Genomic DNA, 18,518 nt, shown 5'->3' with positions numbered 1-18,518 from the left:
TCTGTAAGCTGTCTACATCAGCTAGGCCCCTCTCCCAAGATTCATGGAAAAGTTTGGATCACAGGATAGGATTTTTTTTTCAGTGTGAGCATTACATCCCACAGATTTTCTTTAATTTTTGGTACTTAGAGATTCAGGACGGCAATGGGTGTTTAAGACCATGGACCCTGGGACCAGACGGCCTAGATTTAAATCCTACCTCTGAAACTTGCAAGATGCTTAATCCAAGTGACTTAACCTTTCTGGGCCCTGTGTGGAATAGAGACACTCCAGGGCCTTCTTTGTGGGGATGGTGTAAGGATTAAAGGAATCAAAATACCTAAAGCTCTTAGAGCTGTGCTGGTACTAAGTTCTAGTCAGTTGCTCGCTCCTATGATTATTGCTTTCATTTGTCTGCTGTTAACGTGCTTGCAGATGACAAAACCCATGTTAATGGAGACCCTGCAGCCAGCACCCTGCCTCCGAGGCCCTGTGTGCATCGGCGTGGCTCTCTGTGAAGCAGACAGGTTCCTGCTAGAAATGCATCCTCCCCCTTTCACCTGATGGCGGTCACCGCCCAACAGCAGTCTTGTGTGGTGGAACACGGGAATTTCTTCCGTTTTGAGTTTTTTCAGTTCTGACCCTCTGGCTTCCTGGTGGTTGGTCCCCTTTCTGAACCTGGGAGTTGCCCTGCCCCCAAATCTGGGGTGTCTTTGTTGAGCACTGGGGGTGGGGTGGCTGGTTGGGAAGGGGGGGCTTGTGCCGATGGGTCAGGACAGCCGACAGGCTCCACGAGGCCACTTTAGTAGCTTTGTGCCCCTTCGAACTCTAACCACAAGCCTCATTAGCCAGCTGGATCAATCCGGAGGCTGATTTTTTTTTTCCCCCCGGTAGTAATGAGCCTCTGGGTTCGGGCTGCCTTGGGGGCTTCCTCCTGATGTTCGCTCCCACTCTCTGCCCATCGCCACCCTGTGAGCACTTTTCTTGTCATTTTTGAATGACCCCAGTCCAGCCAGTGTCTCACAGGCATCCTGCACCCAAGGGACCGGACTGCTTTAGCTACTGGCGGAGGAAGGGAGGTGATGATGCTGCACTCCCAAGAGGATTAAGCACAGGTCTTAAAATAGGAGCTCTTCTATTTTGGCGACTCGGTTGGCAGCTCATCGGGGAATGAAGGCTTCATGTCTGTTTAGCATCATGCACGTCAGCGAGTTGGCGTGATGCTTTAGGCCTCTGCTGGGGGCTCCCGAGGGTGACCATGTGTGTCTGGGTGTGGAAATAGTATGTCAACTGCATCAGCAATGGTGCTTGCTTCCTTTCTCTTCTCCTGGGCTCTGTCGCCTCCCTGAAACCTCCGCTTCGTGAGGATCCAGGGAAGAGAGAATGAGAGGGAGGGAGGGAGGGGAAAGTGAGAGGTAGAGGCTGAAGGAAACAGCCAGGGCCCCTGACACAATAAGGGGACAATGCTGCCAGGCCCCTTAGTGGGAGATAGTGGAAGACACACTATCCCAGTCTACCAAATATCAGGAAACAGAAATGTGGTTCACTGGCTTCCCCAGATCTCCAAGTAGCAGTTCCCAAAGCCACAAGGTACGTCTCTCCTCCCTCATCTTACTGTTCCTTCCTCTCCCCCACCAGGACCTCACCATGGATACAGACCTAACGGCAGCAAACGGCAAGAAAATCAAAGCCCTTGAAATCTTCGCGTACGCCCTGCAATACTTCAAGGAGCAGGCGCTGAAGGTAGGACACGTGCCAGGGCCCTGGGGCAGGGGGAGGCGCACCTGCCAGCCAGGCGAGCAGGCACGGCCTCCAGGGACGAAGCGTAGGACTTACATTCAGAAAGCAGGATGCACCCTCATGCCCTGCTGGCAGGAATGGAAAGTGGGGCAGCCGCCGTGGAAAAGTCTGAGAGTTCCTCAAAGGTTAAACACAGGGCTACCACATGACCCAGTGATTCCACTCCTCAGCATATATCCAAGAGAGATGAAAACGCATATTCACATGAAAACCCGTCTATGAGCGTCTACAGCAGCAGTATTTGTAATAACTAAAAAGGGGAAACAACATGAACGTCCATCAATGGATGGATGGGTTACTAAGTGAGTCTATCCCTACAAGGAGATATTAGTCAGCCATAGAAAGGAGTGACTCACGGACGCCTGCAACCACACGGAGAAACCTTGAAAACGTTACTCTGAGTGAAAGAAGCCAGCCAATCCTGTGTGATTCCATTGTAAGAAATGTCCACAGTAGGTGAATCCCCAGAGAGAGGAGGTGGATTGGCAGGTGTCCGGGGCTGGGGGAGGGCACAGGAGTGACTGCTTATAGGAATGGGGCTTCTCTTTGGGGTGACGGAATTAGAGAGTGTGGTGGTTGCACAACCTTGTGAATATACTAAAACCACTGAATTGTATGCTTGAAAAAGGAGAATTTTATGAGATGTGAATTACATCTCAGTAAAAAAGATAGGCAGAAGACATGTGCGGCAGCTGTGGGGTCTCAGGTGAGGTGCTTAATTTCTCTGATACCCACATTCCTAACCAGAAGAGTGGGGCAGGTCGTGTACCTTGTGGGTTGTTTTACCAGACATGAGGCACCTCCCTCAGAGCTGGGCACAGTAAACTCCTGGCAAATGGTTGCTGTCATCCCTTCTCCCTGTCCCCCCAGGCCCCAGGGGAGAAGCTGGTGCCTGAGTGAGCCGCTTGGATGACTGTTGCAAAGTTTGGGCAGAGATGGCCCTGGATGGGGAAGAATTGGCTAATTTCTAAGTGGAATACAGCTGTCCACTTGGTGTCTCTGTCCATGGGCATGGTGATGAGTGGGTGTGAGTCAGATGCATAAAGAACCTTGTGTACTGAGCTTTATCCAAAAAGAATTGGGAACTTTAGAAGTATTTGGTATTATATGATCACTACAAGAAATTTAGTGAACTCTAGAAATAGAATAGAGTTCTAGAAATAGGGCCTGAGGGAAACAAAGACATGAGAATGTAATACTGCTTTCATCCATTCAAGCACCTCCTCCTCCTCCTCCTTCTCCTTCTTCTTCTTCTTCCTATTCCTCTTCTTCTCCTCCTCCTTCTTCTTTTTGGAGTACTTTTTGTGTGCCAGATAGTTCTGGCAGCATTGAAATCAACAGAGTGTGAAGGAGTATGTAGTCAACAGATTGGTGTTGTGAGGGGGTCATTGTGGGTGTTTGGTGTTTGGTGAAGACAGAGGTTCTGCCCAATGGGCTGCAGTAGGGAAGGCTCCCTGGTGGAGGTGCATCAGGGGCCTCTCACTGGCAGCAGCTGGAAGGGTGGGTGTTTTGAGCTGGTAGAATGGCACAAGATGATTGCAGGGGAAAGGAAACACAGCAGACAGCTCTGGAAAGCGGGCAGTTTGGGTTGAGAGAAGGGTAGGGCTGTGGGATCGAGTGGGAACAGCAAGCTTGGGTCGAGATCTTGCAAAGCCTCAAATGCCAAGCTAATGAACTCCTTGGGTCACGGGGAGCCATCCAAGGATTTCTAATAGGGGAATGCCATGGCCACAGAGATAACATTTGAGGGAGGGAGACCACAGCATCCCCAGGGCCTGCAGGGTGGAGGAAAGCCCTATGGAAACAGTGGACTCAGATCCTGAAGCAGGTGTTTCTGAGGGCTCTGAGACTCGGAGAGTGGGGGGTCACTTGGGGAACGTGAAAACCAAGAAGAAAGAAGGGGCCAGGACGGAGGGAAGAAGTAGATTCTGGGAAGTAATTCTTCCACCGGCGGTGGGGGACGGAGAGGGGAGAGGACAGAAGGAAGGAGTAGGAGGGAGACAGAGTGTAAAGGAGAGCACATGATTCTAGGCGGCAACAAAGCGGACTAGGAAGCACAGAGATGTGGACCTCTGTCAGCCCGAAGAGCAGGGATCTCAGAGGCATGGGCTCAGCACCTGGTAGCCCAGACAGCCAATGAAGGACTGTCTGCCTATCGTGTCTGTAGCCATCTGGAGAAAGGTGAAGGAGCAGAGGGAGGCCCATGACTGCAGGGCCTTTGGATTAGGAGGAAGAGGCATGGGGATCTGGGGAAAATTTAGGACCTGAGAAAGTCCATGACATTGGCTTGTGTTTCAGGTTGGTCAAGGGGAAAAGAGTGAACAGCCCATCTCAGAAGGGGAGGGGAGAGATGGAGGGGGGCAGAGGGCCAACAGGGAGTGTAGGAGGGTGTGTGGTTTCGAACATGTCAGCTCAGCCAAAAGCTTTGGGAACCTGGTTGCACATTCTCCCAGCAGGGAGCATGCTATAAAGAAATTCCATGAAGAAAAGCTTTCTGAGGAGATTTATGAGCACCGGGCCCTCCACGAGAGGGCTGGCTGGTATTGGAAGGACAGATGGGTTCAGAGGAGGGGACTGTTGCACGTTGGACCAGGATAAGCAAAATAGAGTATCTACTAAAGTATCGTATCTCAGGAATCACAGGCAGGAAGCAGGCTCATCGTTCATGAAGGAAAGCAAGTGAAAAGGGCCTGACATACTGAGATGTTTAATTAATGGCAGGGTCCTTTACCTTCTAAGCTGTACTCTATCCACTGGTGAACAAACAGCTTTAAACAACCTTCCCTACGGTCAGGGAAGCCCATCATTCACCTTTTGAGCCTTTTCCTGTTTAAAGAGTTTAAAATAGCCTGGATGGTGCTCGGCGGCCTGCTTAGAACACTTCCCAACACACATCACTACTTGCCTGCCTTTAAAGCCCAATGCAGACCTGCAAGGAAATAAAACATGATAAAAACAAAACAAAACAAAACCCGCTGTTTCACGCAGAGGTGTTTTTAAAAACATGTTTAAAAAAAAAGTATACTAGACGTACTTAACACTGCTGAGCTATGTGCTTTAAAAAGGTTCATGTGGTAGATTTTACATTATGGGTTATTGTCACAATTAGAAATAAAAAAAAATTTTTTAAAGGGCAAAAAAAAGGGTTTACGGACTGATCACATAGGAAGTTAATTCCGTGACACGGTAGCTCCGTCCCAAGGTATCTACTGAAAGAAGAGAGGAAATGAGATACCTATCAGAAGAAACAAATTGCCAGCCTGTTAATCTTCTGAAACCTGTCCCCAGAACTGACTCCGACGCAGATGCGCGTTGGTGCATGTTTAGGTTTGATTTCAGATTTGTCTGGTGAATGTGGCAACTGGAGGGGAAGGGCAGGAAGGAGCAAGCTTTATCAGAGGTCTTCTCTGGGCGAGCTTCTTCCAGGTGTTCTCAATCTCCCCAGAAACACAGAGCATTACTTTTATTCTCCCCATTTTACAGATGGGAATACTGAGTCTGAGAACTATTCTAGAGAAGTATTTTGTCTGCATGGACTTGGTGTGAACCTCTGATACTTCTGCCAATCCCTTTTATCTGTGTGGTTCCTGCTGATGTGGTTTTAATCTTAACCAAAAGCTAAGGGCAGCATAGTTCTTGCTTGGGTCATGTTCATATCCCTCCCGTCCTGCTAGGAGAACTGCCCTGAGGTGCTGACCTTGCCATAAGGCAGAGGACAGTGACATCTCTGACAACAACTGCCACCAGGTGTTAAGCAGTGCTATGGGGCAGGCCCTGTTCTAGGTATGAACCACATGTAACAACTTAGTTAAGACCTTGGCCTTTAGAGTTAAGATATAACTGGGTCTGGGTCCAAATTTTGGCTCTGTCACTTTCCAGATGTGCAGTCATCAGAAGGTACTGCACGTATCTAGGACTCAGGTTCCCATCTGTAGAAAAGACACATAGTTATCATCCCTTCCTAGTGGGATCCTGGAACTAATGGAGATGAGGTATGCAAAGTGCTTAACACAGAGTAAGCTCCCAGTAAATGTAGCTCTCAGAAAATTATCACTCCTCCCAACAACAGTGTGAGCTAGGTATTATTATCCCCATTGTGCAGATGAGGAAACTGAGGCCTGGGAGGCTGTTACTTGCCCTGTCACATGACTCAGAAGTGGCCAAAGGCCTCTGACCTGCCTGCTTCCTGCTTGCAGTCACGTTCAGTGAGTGAAAGGAGCAGAGCCCCCTGCTTGTGGAATAATCAGGAAACAGACCCTTGCTCCCTGACACTAGTAAGTTCAGGAGGCTGTAGAGTAGATGCCCCAAGAGTTCATGGCCAGGAAGCCTGGAATTCTCCGTGAAGCTGTAGGAGGACCAGCTGTGTCCTCTTGACCTGCTGCATTTCCCTTGGCTTTAGGAGCTGAGTGACCAGGCGGGGTCGGAGTTCGAGAACTCTGATGTCAGATGGGTCATCACAGTGCCTGCCATTTGGAAACAGCCTGCCAAGCAGTTCATGAGACAAGCTGCCTATCAGGTGAGTGTGGGGGTGGGGCGGGTGGCGGCCCAGGATGCCCATGGGGGTGACTGTCACCCCACTCAGGTGTCTCCAGCACTCACAGGCCTCCCTGGGAGGCAGTGAGGGGTCTCCCACTGCCCAGGGGACATGAAGCCTTCCTCCTGGGGGAGGAATGGGGGTCAGGTCCATAAGGGTTGGGCTGGGCTCAATTTTCTTTCTGGCATTATACCTTCTACACCGTAAGTTCCCCAGGGCTAGGATTTCAAACTGGGGTACAGAGACATTTTGCCGTGGGTGAATGGACCCTCAGGAAAAAGCTTAGGCAATAAGAATGTTTGAAGAAGAAAGGAATAAAGAGAAAGCCAGTGGCCGTGACCAAGCACAGCAGCTTGGTATAGAGGTTGAAATCTGCATCTGTACAGCTGGGTCATAAGGGAAATAGAATGATCTTCTGCACGTGTCACCTTGTGAGTAACACGGGAGCACAAGGGTCAGGGGGTGGTGAGGCCACCAGACCCGTGTGGTGGCAGACACCTGGATGAGGGCAGTGGCATGGCTGAGGAGTGTGCCAGTCAGCATGGCGCCATGGATAGAACATTCTAGTGCCAGTGGCCAGCCCATTCCTCCTGGGCGTTGGGGGCATCCCTGGTACCATGGACCCTCATGGCCGCCAAGCCTCACACTGTCCGCAGGCCACATGTGCCATGACGGGGCTTCCACGAGGGTCTGACTCCATGGCAAGAATGGCTGGCCGTGCTGACCTGCCATTCTGACCCCAAGGTCAGAGCTGGCTCCTGCTGTACTTAATCCCTTGGGTTAATGAAAGGCCACCCTGGGGCCTGGGCCCACTCTGTGCAATGAGAGTCAGTTTCCAGAGCCTTCAACCTGAGCTGGGCTGGGGAAAGTCACCAACGTAATAGATGTTCCCTTGCCCGAAGCCACACCTCCCAGGGGACAGCCACTGCTCCTGGGGGACATGTCTCTGATGTTGAGTTTGTAGCCATAGGTATGAACTTTCCTTTCAAAATACCTACCGATCAACCCTGAGTACCAAATGCAGCAAAATGGCCATGGTTACCTTGGTGTCATGAATTGTACTCACCACTTGGAGCTTTACCCCAGGTGACAGGTAGAGTTCCAGGGAGAGCAATGTCCCTGCTCCACCCCCACCCCCAATCTCCCCACTTCCCCTTCTTCCCTCTGCTGCAGGCTCTCCTCTGCTCTCCCCTTCAGCGTGAGAATCTGGCTCAGTCTACGTAGCTGCCAAAAATAGATTTGTTTTTATAGGGATGAAGGAAGAGGCTGGAAGTTCCAGAAAGAGGCAACTTCTTTAAAAAGGAAGAAACCCAAATGCAGTTTTGCTGTCCACAGAAGCCCTGGGCATCCTGGAGCTTGTCCTCAGTGCCAGCCTTCAGGCAGCATCCAAAGACGGGACGCTGGGACACGGCTGTCTGTGGAGACACAGCCAGCGTTCTGACTTTGCACAGGAAGGAGACTCAGGATTCAGGGCTTTGACTCTTGTTTTCCCACAGGAAAACTGCAGCAACAAACATGTGACCCGGAAAAGGGTCAGTTCTTATTTTTAGCCTGAAACAGAAAGAGGTGCAAGGACTGGGAGATTTGTCAGGGCCGTTGGAGCCTTGGGCTGGCTCTTCCTAAGGACTGCCTCTCTGAGAAGTGGGGCCTGGCGGGGAGGCCCCTTGTTCTTGGGTCGAGGAGGAAACCAGGCAGATGGAGGTGTGGGGCCCTCCAGGGTTTGGCAGAATCAAAATGGCACCTCAGAGGGGTGAATGTAACCAGCATTTATGGACGTGGGCACTTTTCTTTGTGAAGCCCAGAGATACTCTGCAGACTGCCCCATCCTTTGGTTGTTGGGTAACTTCTGATGGGTGTAGCGTTTGTGCAGCTTAATTTTTGGCTCTTTGTAATTCTGATTTGATACTTGTGTCGAGTTTAGTCACTGAACGGCTTTCAAGATGGCAGGGCCATTCAATCATTCTTGGTTTACTCATTCATTTATTCACTAAACAAACCCATACTGCGATCTTCTGTGTGCTGGGACATGTAGGTGCTAGATTCATATGCTGTGTACCAAGATGAGGCCCCACTCTCAGGTTGCTCATAGCTGAGTGGCTCATCGCAGCCTTTTGTACTTCAGAGAGAGGGGCAGAGGGAGTTATGGGGCACAACAGTTTGCCGACTAGTCTATGGTATCTTTTAGCTCGTCTTCTGGAAGAGTCCCCATGACGACATGGAAATGAAGCGTGGCCAGAATTAGCATCTCTTCAATTCTCTCTCCTCATCCTCCATTAGTGGTACAGAATAAGAAAAATGTGTACCTCTGATAGTTAATTTTATGTGTAAACTCAACTGGGCCAAGGGGTACTGAGATATTTGGTCAAACATCATCCTGAGTGTTTGCTGTGAGGGTATTTTTGAATGAGATTAACATTTAAATTGACTGACTAAATAAAGAGATTGCCCTCCCTAAGGCGGGTGGGCCTCATGCAATCAGTTGAAGGCCAGACTAGAACAAAACTCCCTAGAGTAAGAGGGGATTCCTACTGCCCACCTGCCTTCAAACTGGAACATTGTTTTTCTCCTCCCTTTGGACTTAGTCTGAAACAGCTCTTCCTGGGTCTTGAGGCTGCTGGCAAGGGAACTATCCCATAAGCTCTCATGGTTCCCCAGCTTGCTGACTGTAGATCTTGGGACTTGTCAGTCTCCATAATGGTGTGAGCCAATCCTTTACAGTAAATCTCTTTCTGTGTTTACATACATCCTACTGGTTCTGTTTCTCTGGAGAATGCTAATACAGAACCTGAGCACAAAACATAGTTCTTGGGTCAGCCAGCTTCTGAGATCTGAGGATGCCCACCATCCCTTGCACCCAGAGTGCTGCCCATCAGCCTGGCTTCAGAAGGAAGAGCTGGAAGGATGAGGTAGGATGGTACTCTGTCAGGGCAGCTAGGAAACTGGTCACATCTCCCCTGCTTGCATGCAGGAAATGGAGTCCCTCCTTCAGGCCTGTTGGCGGCCCTGTGAGCCCAAGTTCACGGCACAGTCAGATAGGGGCTGAGCTTCATTCCTCCACTGGCCTGGTGGAGGGGGAAGAGACCTGGATGCAGAGCAAGAGATGAGGCTCTGGGCAGCATCTCTCATGGAAGAGGCAAGCCTGGAGGGGCTGGTTCTGGGGCCTCCACTCAGAAGTCTGGGATTCAGTGCTGAGGTTGGTGGGGGCTGCAGAGCACTTTATGGATACAGTTTTATCTGTGAAACTCCAAAAACTCCTCTTGTGTCAAATGCTTCTTGAAAAAGTAGGTTCAATCTCTATGTTTTATAATTCACGGCCTCAGGGCCCCGTTAGACCCTCTCAGAGCATTCGCTGAACAGCCCGTAGCAGGAAGAAGAGCTGATCCCTCTTCTGAGGCCTTCAGGAAAGATCTAGAATGGGAGACAGTTCCACTGAGTCTTGAGGGATAGTCATTATGGGTAGGATATAGTCCAGTTGATTTCTAGAGGTGGTTTGCCGGAAACGTGTAACCCTAGTGGGTTCTGGAAACCTGTCAAATAAAAGATAATCCCTCACGGAGGATGATCTCCCCTGACGTGGAGTTAACAGCTGGTACTGCAGTGAAAAATAATCACATTGGGGGGTGGGGGGGACTACGGTGGCTGACACCCAGACCTGGTGCAGCTGTAGCCCCAGGCGGCTGGACGTGCGCCCCGCAGAGCGTCCCCCCGTCTGGCCACCTTCACGGCTGTGCACGCGTCCCTGGACGGCTTCCCTGGCTGACAGCAGGGCTGAGGGGCAGACGAGTCGATATCAGGGCCCACGTCCCCAACCTCCTCGAGTGTGGTTTTCTGCTCCTCCCAAGTGGGGCTCGGGACCAGGAAGCAGGGCTCTCAGAGGGGCTATGGTGGTACTCCCGCTGCCCCAGGTTCCTGGAGGACTCAAATGGGTTAGTGCATTCTTGGTGCAGACCCTTTCTGTTGGTAGCCTCCCCAGGTCATGTCAGCAATAGGCTCTCATTCGTGTTCTGGAGACAAGGGCCAGGAAATCACAGAATGAAGGCTGCCTGGAGGGATGGCGGGTTCATGCACTCAGCAGCTACCCCCCGAGCACCTGCTATGTGCTGACCTTGGAAAGTAGCATCTTGCAGGAGAGGCTCGGCGCGTCTGCATGATCTGTAGTTGGAGATGGAATAGGCTAAGTGCTCGGCCAGCCGGGGCGCAGGGGAGGGAGAGCTTACGTGGAACAGCAGCTGCAAGGTACCAGCTTCAGAGGCAGAACTAGCCAAAGCAGTGAGTGCTCCCCTGCTCTGGTGGGCCCAGGCCTGATCCCAGGGCTCCTGACAGTTGCCAGGCTGTGGGCTTCTGCTGAGAAGGACTGCAAGTGTTTATGCAGAAAGCCTACCCTTCCAGGCACTGGGTCCTCCTGCCCAGAGATAAAGACATCTGAGTTTTTGAGCATCTGGCAGATGCTTTTGCATTTCCTCTTTTTCTTGGAGTCCACAAGCAGCTCTGGGACCCCTCCTGGGGAGAGGGAACCTGGCAGAGCCCGCTGCCTCTTGCCTTAATCCTTCAGCTCTCCACTATGGCCCCCATGGGAGTTGCTATTGGGACATGGCCCCTCACTCTCTCTGGGGAGCAGGACGGGGGCTGGTTCGAGCAAAGGAGTGTGGTTAGCTTGTCCTGGGCCTCTCACTGAGCTTACCTTCCCCACTCCCCCCCCCTTGCTGGTTGGAGGTCCTCTGCCCCCCTGCTCCCCATCTGCATCCTCTCCTGGGTACCATGGGGAACCCTCTGTGGAAATGGGTCAAAGTTTTTGCTGCGGGGCTGAGGCCAACCCAGCTGGGGAGGGAGAGATGAAAGGCCTCCCCTGAGGGGTGTAGCCATGCTGTTTGGGGCATTTTGGGGCAGCCTGTGTGTCTTTCATGTCTTCAGGTTTCGGGAGCATCCCAGGGGGAAGCTGGATTGTGTAAATCACATACCTCAAGTTGTGTAACTGTACTCAATGCTCTTCGCTTCTCTGGAATTCCTGATTTGGCTTTCTGTTTAAATACTTCACATCTGTTTTTTTTTTTTTTTAAAGATTTATTTATTTATTTATTTATTTGAGAGAGAGAGAGAGAGAGAACGGGAGCTCAGGGGGAGGACCAGAGGGAAGGGGAGAGAGAGAATCTCCAGGAGACTCCCTGCTGAGCACAGAGCCTGACTCGGGGCTCGGTCTCAGGACCTTGAGACCATGACCTGAGCCGAAACCAAGAGTTGAACACAACTGACTGAGCCACCCCGGCCCCCCGATACTTCATGTCTACCTCAGAGGGGCTGCTCACGGTCTCAGGGAAGGTGTGGAGAGGGATGAAGGCATTGAGTTTTTCTTCTTGTTCCCTCCTGTCCCCCACTGCTGGGTCCAGGCTGGCCGGTACTCTTCCTGGCCACGTGGAGGGAGACTGCCTGGCCGGTGGACATCCTAGCGGGACACAGGGCAGTAGTGAGCCTTTCCTCCTTCCCAATGGCCCCGGCACGGCCCTGGCGCTCTGCATTCCTCGCCCCTCCTCCTGGGCTATTTTCCCTTCTGAACTTTGGAAAAGCATCTTAAACAGTTTGGCCTGGTTGTTTCTTTGCTGCTAGCTTTTCCTTCTTCCTCACACCATTTTCTGGAAAGCTGGACCTGCTAGCTTCTATTCTAGGAGGCCCTTGACTTTACAAACCCACGAAGGAGGGAAAGTCAGTCTTCGAGAGCGGTCCTTTAGAAGGGGGCTCCTCTTGGTTTTATGTTGGATTTCTTCTGGGATCCTGGGGCTTAAGGTTCAGAGGTTTCAACTTTCCTGGTGACACTTAGGTCTGTAAACCTTGTTCCCTGTCATTGGGCACTGCAGCGTCAGCTGTCTTGGCGCTAAGGATGTCTAAGTGACCCTGTGGGAGGCTGGGGGAGAGGGACTTTTAGTCCCTTGGGTTGGGAGTAGTGGGAAATCTTGTTATGCATCTGGGTCAGTGGCCTGTTGATGGGCATGCAGGCCTTCTGCACCCAGGGACCAAACTGATGGGCATAGATGCTGCCCATGTGTAGTTGGTTAACAGCTGAAGGCACAAAGCAGTAAGGAGGCAGTTTTTCTGTGGATGGTGTAGGTTTTGTAAAGTCAGTCTTCTAGAAGGGGTTCTACCACTTGTGAGGCATCTGGTATTGGCAGGGGGGAGATTTAAGTCACCTGCCTGCCAGTGGTTTCTCATTAAGACACGGTTAACTGGTTCATTTGGGGGTACGGTTATTACGGAGAATTGTCTACATGCAATTAGAGGTGGGATACCATCTAGTGCTGTCCTGGATTTACTGGGTAAAGAGATCGTACCTTGAAACCAGCAGAAGGAGGAGCATTAGAGACACCCTGGGAGTTTCGTCCAAGCCAAAAGGCCTGGGTCCCACCCTGGTACCTGAAGTCAACGAGAGCAGGAGAACCAAGAACCAATTAAAGAGCTGGTCTTCGAGGCTTGAGACTGGGTCTGGGCTTGCTCGGCCACATACAGGATGGATACATTTGAGCCTGAGACTGTCCGGGTTTCAGCACTGAGAGTCCATGTCCCAGGAAACCCAGGACCATTGGTCACCCTACCTCTCTGAGCCTTTGTTTCTTTCTGCATAAAGTGAAGGAGTTGTACAAAAGGCCAAGAAGGGCCTTTGCATTTTTAATATTCTAACTGGAACCCTCTCCCTTCCTTGTCCAATAACTGAATCTTCTAAGCCCCTTCCATCTGTGACTCTAGGCTGTGACTCTAGAGAGGTCACTGTACGTACATGTGTGACATTAGGCAGACTGTTCACCCCTGATCTACAAGATGAGTCCACTACACCTTATGGGCTTGGTGTAGAACCAGAGTCTCCTCCGAAGTGGGTGTGGTGCGAGGGCAGCACCCCGAAGTTCCCTAGGGAATAGCAACAAAGCAAACACAGTGGTGAAGGACACAGCGTGTCTCTGTCCCGTCATGCTGGCGACCAGGAAACCCTCGGGGCTTGAACGGCTTCAGCGAGCAAGCGAGGCCTCACGCTTTAGTTCCTAGGCCACGGGAGGTGGGCAGGGACCTGGTAGAGGCCATGCCAGGCTCAGGTCTCCATGTGCCCTCCGAAGGGTGGTCCCAGACCCCCTTGGCCGGCTCTTGTAAGGGGCTGTGACTGGAATAAGCCAGATGTCACAGAGCAGAAGCATGTCTGCTATTAAAGGGGTAATGGCTTTGAATAAAGTAACTGTCAGCTGCCTTTTGACCCATATTCTAGAAAGCATGAGACTGTGTGGGATTCCAGGAGGGCTTTCTCCCAGAGCCCCGGAGCCCTCCTTGGTGTGCTGGAGACACGTCAGATTCCCAGACAGCCAAATCCGATGCTCACGTAGCTGAGGTCCAGGGATGGCCCATTTGTTTCCTGGGCCACCAAAGATTGGGGTCTGCCTTTAGATCGTAACCAGAAACAGACCACCTGCCTTCCATCTTCTGACAGTTTTCAGAGTTTGGGGCATTTCCCTCTTCATGCTGCTCAGTTCTGGGCCAAGCAAGTCCCAAATGAAAGAGGCCGCAGGGCCCAGAGAGCCTTGCATTTCCCAAAGGCACCCACACATTTTCTTTGGCTCCTCCGCAGCGTTTGGGGACCCGGCCTGGGGCTCAGCTCCCCATCACCACTGAATGTAATCCCTGCAGGGGTCTGTGGAGGGAATTTCCCAGACAGGCAGAGCACAAGTGTCCCTTCCTGGAGGGCGTCAGCGCAAGGCGTGTGTGTCCTCAGAGTGGTCCTGCCTCTGTCTTCCAGGCAGGCCTGGCCTCCCCCGAGACCGCCGAGCAGCTCATCATTGCCTTGGAGCCCGAGGCGGCCTCCATCTACTGCCGGAAGCTGCGGCTGCACCAGATGATCGAGCTGAGCAGCAAGGCCGCGGTCAACGGGTACAGCTCCGGTGACACAGTGGGAGCTGGGTTTGCACAGGGTACCTCCTGCTCTCTCTCTCCCCTCCCTGCTCGCTCCCCTCCCACCCCTGCATGGTTCTTGGCCCTGATTACTGAAAGATCCTTAGCACCGTAATGAAGAATCAAGATGCCCCCAGAGAGGTCAGCTGTAAGCACCTCTGTCCTCGGCCCCTCGACCTGGCCTCCCCAGGGCCCCTCAGAGACTCTGCAGTAGTTACCCCAGGGTTATCACCTGCCCGCCCGTGTGCCTTGGGCTGGGGGAGGGTGCTTCTCTCTAAGTACCTGACAGTGGCCCTGAGAGCAGCTCTTGGCCTTACATTTTACTAGGCTCTTAATTTTTCTTGTTCATTAACTGATTCTTAATCTAATCCCACTTGCCTGTTATTAATTCCTCCATTAAGACTGTTGATTTACTGCTGACTCACTCACTGGGGCCGCTTTGTGTGTGGTTAGCTCATTATGTGTCTTAGCCGTGAACCTGGCAGAGTTGAAAATACAGATGAACGGGGCTGAGTCTTCCTGACCCGGCTGATGCGCATTTAGCTGTGGGACATAGTACTGCCTAGGGGGAGCCAGGATGGGCGTTAAGGAACTTTTCCTCTTCTTTTTTTTTTTTTTTTTAAGATTTTATTTATTTGACAGAGAGAGACACAGCGAGAGAGGGAACACAAGCAGGGGGAGTGGGAGAGGGAGAAGCAGGCTCCCCGCGGAGCAGGGAGCCCGATGAGGGGCTCGATCCTAGGACTCTGGGATCATGACCTGAGCCGAAGGCAGATGCTTAATGACTGAGCCACCCAGGCGCCCCAGGAACTTTTCCTCTTTAACATTCACCTGTATGCAAGTTGGTCACAGTTTCAGTCCTCAGATCTGTTTTCCCTTCTATCTGGGGCTCTATGAGTGGTGCAGACACCCTAGGTCAGGGTCAGAGCTACCAACGTGAGTGAGCACAGGCACTGATGGGAGTGCTGGGGGTGCTGTTCCCAGAGGAGACCTCGGGGCAGAAAGCCACCCATCCCTGTGCCCACCCCATCCTGGAAGGCCCAGGAGGAGGAGGAGGAGGAGGAGGGAGAACATTAGCGGGAACTACCGCCCCCTGTTCCCCCGACAGCCTGGGTCCAACTTTTCCTGGGTCCCCACACCTGAGGCCTGTGTCTGCACTCTCCCACGGCAAAGGGGCCCTGGCTCCGCCTTCGCACGGCCCTGCGTCCTCTCCTCCAGAATTCTCCTCTTCCTCTTCACCCGGTCACGCTGCCCCAGAGGTCGCCACTCTGCATTTTCAACCGGAGACGGAGGAGTCGGTGAACCTCAGCCATAAGGCAGTGGCAGAGAGTTCGCTGGTCTGGTCCCCAGGCTGCCGGGGCTGAGGGCTAGCACCTCACGCCTGACTCACCCAGGCAAATGGAAGCTGTTGCCTTTCAACTTGATTTGCCTTTTTTTGGGCAATGCTTGGCCTCCACCGGAGTATGGCAAGGCTAGCCTTCCTGCTAACTAAATCAAATGTATTAATGTTTTAAATACTCAGAATGACATATTTATTTAAATTATCTTCATCGTTTTCATGGGAAAAGAGACACACGACCGACTGGGCTTCCTGCCTTACGTGCGCGCTCTTACTGGTTCACACACACATACTCAGGTCAGAACTAGCTAATCGTAGTGCAGCTTTTCTTAATACGTCCTAAGTGTAACACTCACATTTGAAGGGGAAACTGTTTTTGAATGCTTGCCTTCCCCGAGAGCTCAGTTTTGGGGTTCCTTTCCTTTAACTTATCCTGTCTGCCTCCACACTGCTCCATGTCTGTGTCCCGTGCCTTGTGGAATTTGCTCTCGTCTTGCGCTCCGAAGGTCTTTTTGGTTTTTGAAATCCTCCCACGGTTGGCCATGACCCCTCAGAGGGGCAGAGAAGCAGGGGTTCTAGCTCAGCCTTCTTTTACAGTTACGGCCTGTCTCCCAGAAGGAGGGGGCGCTGCCTGGGGAGGCCTGGCAGGGCCCTTAACCAGGAGCTCCCTGGTTGGAATTAGGGCCCTGAGCCCCCCGGGCTGTTCTCTGCCCTCTGATGCTCCTCCATGACGGACGCCCAGTGGACACTACTGAGGGGAACGGGGCTGACCTCTGCCTCCGGCATCACAGGGTTGCTGTCCATATTATTTTGCACCAAAAGGATTTCATGAGATCAGTAAAGGATCCCCTTTTTATAATCTTGGGCTTAATTTGCCTAAAAACATGGTAATTTTTTTTTGAGAGCTCAGAACATGTTTTATTAGTCTGGCTTGATCATTTTTTTATAAATGACATCTAGATTGTTTTAGCAAACCAAATGCCCATTATAAGGTCTGCAATAGAAGTTCATCTGGAGCCAGTGCTGGGAACAGGAGAGAGGCCCTGAGTTTGAGGACCCCTCCCAGGCCTGCAGAAACTCTTTAATCAAGACGGCCTCATCACTGAACGCCAAGGCCCGAAGAATTTAAGAGCTGACGGCTCTTGCTGTTCTAATCCCCAGAGAAGACACTGTTTTGCAAACACGGTGCTCCTTGCTAGAAGAGGGTAGAGGGTCAAGGGTCCTTAAGTGGATGACCAGCAACAGATGGATTTGTAGGGCAATTCAAAGTCAGCAGCACCAGTTTTTAGGAACTAGAAAAATTGGTGGTGGCAGGGGAGGCAAGGTTGTGGGATGGGGCAGCAGAGCAGTGGACAGAACCTTTATCTGTAAAATCAGGCATTGCTCTAAATTGTTCATTGCAGTGATCATTTGTTGGGTACTGAGTCTCATAGTTGGTGCTTTGCCTTCATTATCACCTCCTGTGTGCTGGGCATCACACTGGGTGCTGAGATAAAATCAGAGAACCAGTCCCTGCTCTGCCTGTGAGGAACTTAGGCCAAGTGTTATTATCCCCATTTTATGGATGTGGAAACTGAGGCCCAGAGGGGTTACGTGATTTGCCCCAATGGGCACCTTGGCTGTGCCCTGCTGATCCCCAGATACCCTCTCGCAGCACCTTTCTCATCTCTTAACGTTCATGTTCTGCTTTGTCACTGTAAGTTGTTGAATCTCAAAGGCATGAGGGCCTGTGGTCCAAGGGTGGATGTGGAGCTGCAAGACAGAGTCGTGGGAACTGCAAGCCCCTTAACCTCGTCCGACCTGGTTTCCTCCCTCCTCTGAACACAAGGACGATGATCTGTGCCCTGTCTGCCTCCCAGGGCTGCGGGCGGCCTGTGAGGGATGCAGTCGCCCCACACAAAGCCTCACAGCCACTAAGTGGCCTGAGCCACAGCCGCGTTGCTCCCCAGCGTTAGCAGAAAGGCGGCCAGGGCTTCGCGAGGTTCCGAGGGCCCGCCCTGTGGCTGAAGCGCCGCCTTGTGGCTGAAGAGCATACTGGCTTCCCCTGGGTCGGGAAATGGCTCCAGTCCCTTTCATCCGGGATCCAGATTAGGAAAACATCCCCGACATTCCTGGCATCAGACAGATCTGGTTCCTTGAGGTGAAACTGGTGAAATTTAACCAAGTGCACTGCAAGCTTCTTGGCAGACAAGTTCCTCCCCGGGACAGCAAAGCCAGGAATCTGGTGCATTTAGTAACCCCTAAGAAGTGTCACCGGGGGAAGGGCTGCTTCTTCTCCAAGGCGAGTTTTCCAGCAGGGCGCAGGCCAGGCTGCCATGCAATGAAGAGATGGAGGCTGGTGGAACCGGTCTGGCTTTGTGTTTCCCAATGTTGTATTTATGTAATCCTTTTGGTCAAGTGTTGCTAAATGTTCTGTCCCTAAACCTCCTCATGCTGTTGCCTCCACGGACTGCAGATGATCTGCCCACTTGTTCGTGCTTTCTTACCCGTCATTTTCTTTCTGTCGGCCACTAGCTAAGGAGCACATACGGCGTAATCGGCAGAGTCGGACCTTTTTGGTGGAGAATGTCATAGGAGAAATCTGGTCCGAGCTGGAGGAAGGTAGCGTCCTTGAATGTCCTTTGCCCTTGCTGGATTTATTCTATATTGTTGGCAAAAATGCATTCCTGTTGGTTCCTTTGGCACGTGTGGAAAATGTTCAGAATCAGGTGGTTTTTAAAGACCACCCACCCAAGGAGAGCTCTTGCGGAGCTATAACTTTGCATGTTATAAAACCATACAGACTCTTTAGAAGAAAAGTGGGAATTGGAGCTCCCCAGTTCCGGGGTAAGTCTTGTGTTAAACAGCAGGTCATTTTACGGCGCTATAAACCTTGGCAGGAAGTTGTCCCCTTGTACGTGCCAGGGACGCAGCTGAGTGTCACAGGACAGCTTCTGTCTTACAGATCCA

General features: G+C 51.8%; 1 protein-coding gene across 3 annotated transcripts in view; it reads left to right on the top strand.

The window, feature by feature from the left end:
- Positions 1-18,518, top strand: part of HSPA12A (heat shock protein family A (Hsp70) member 12A) — a 61,678-nt gene that overhangs the window by 34,810 nt on the left and 8,350 nt on the right. For 2 of the 3 annotated variants that reach the window (XM_035029859.1, XM_035029851.1), the window contains exons 5-8: positions 1,618-1,722; positions 6,179-6,295; positions 14,079-14,250; positions 18,084-18,170. In XM_035029859.1, coding sequence (XP_034885750.1) covers positions 1,618-1,722; positions 6,179-6,295; positions 14,079-14,250; positions 18,084-18,170 — 481 coding nt within the window. The remainder of the gene's footprint in view (positions 1-1,617; positions 1,723-6,178; positions 6,296-14,078; positions 14,251-18,083; positions 18,171-18,518) is intronic. The other variant, XM_035029863.1, reaches the window with a different exon arrangement.

The sequence above is a fragment of the Mirounga leonina genome, unplaced genomic scaffold, assembly GCF_011800145.1.
Source record: "Mirounga leonina isolate KUSES-001 unplaced genomic scaffold, KU_Mleo_1.0 Mir_114, whole genome shotgun sequence".
Lineage (NCBI taxonomy): Eukaryota > Metazoa > Chordata > Mammalia > Carnivora > Phocidae > Mirounga > Mirounga leonina.
This window is presented reverse-complemented; position numbering and strand designations above follow the sequence as displayed.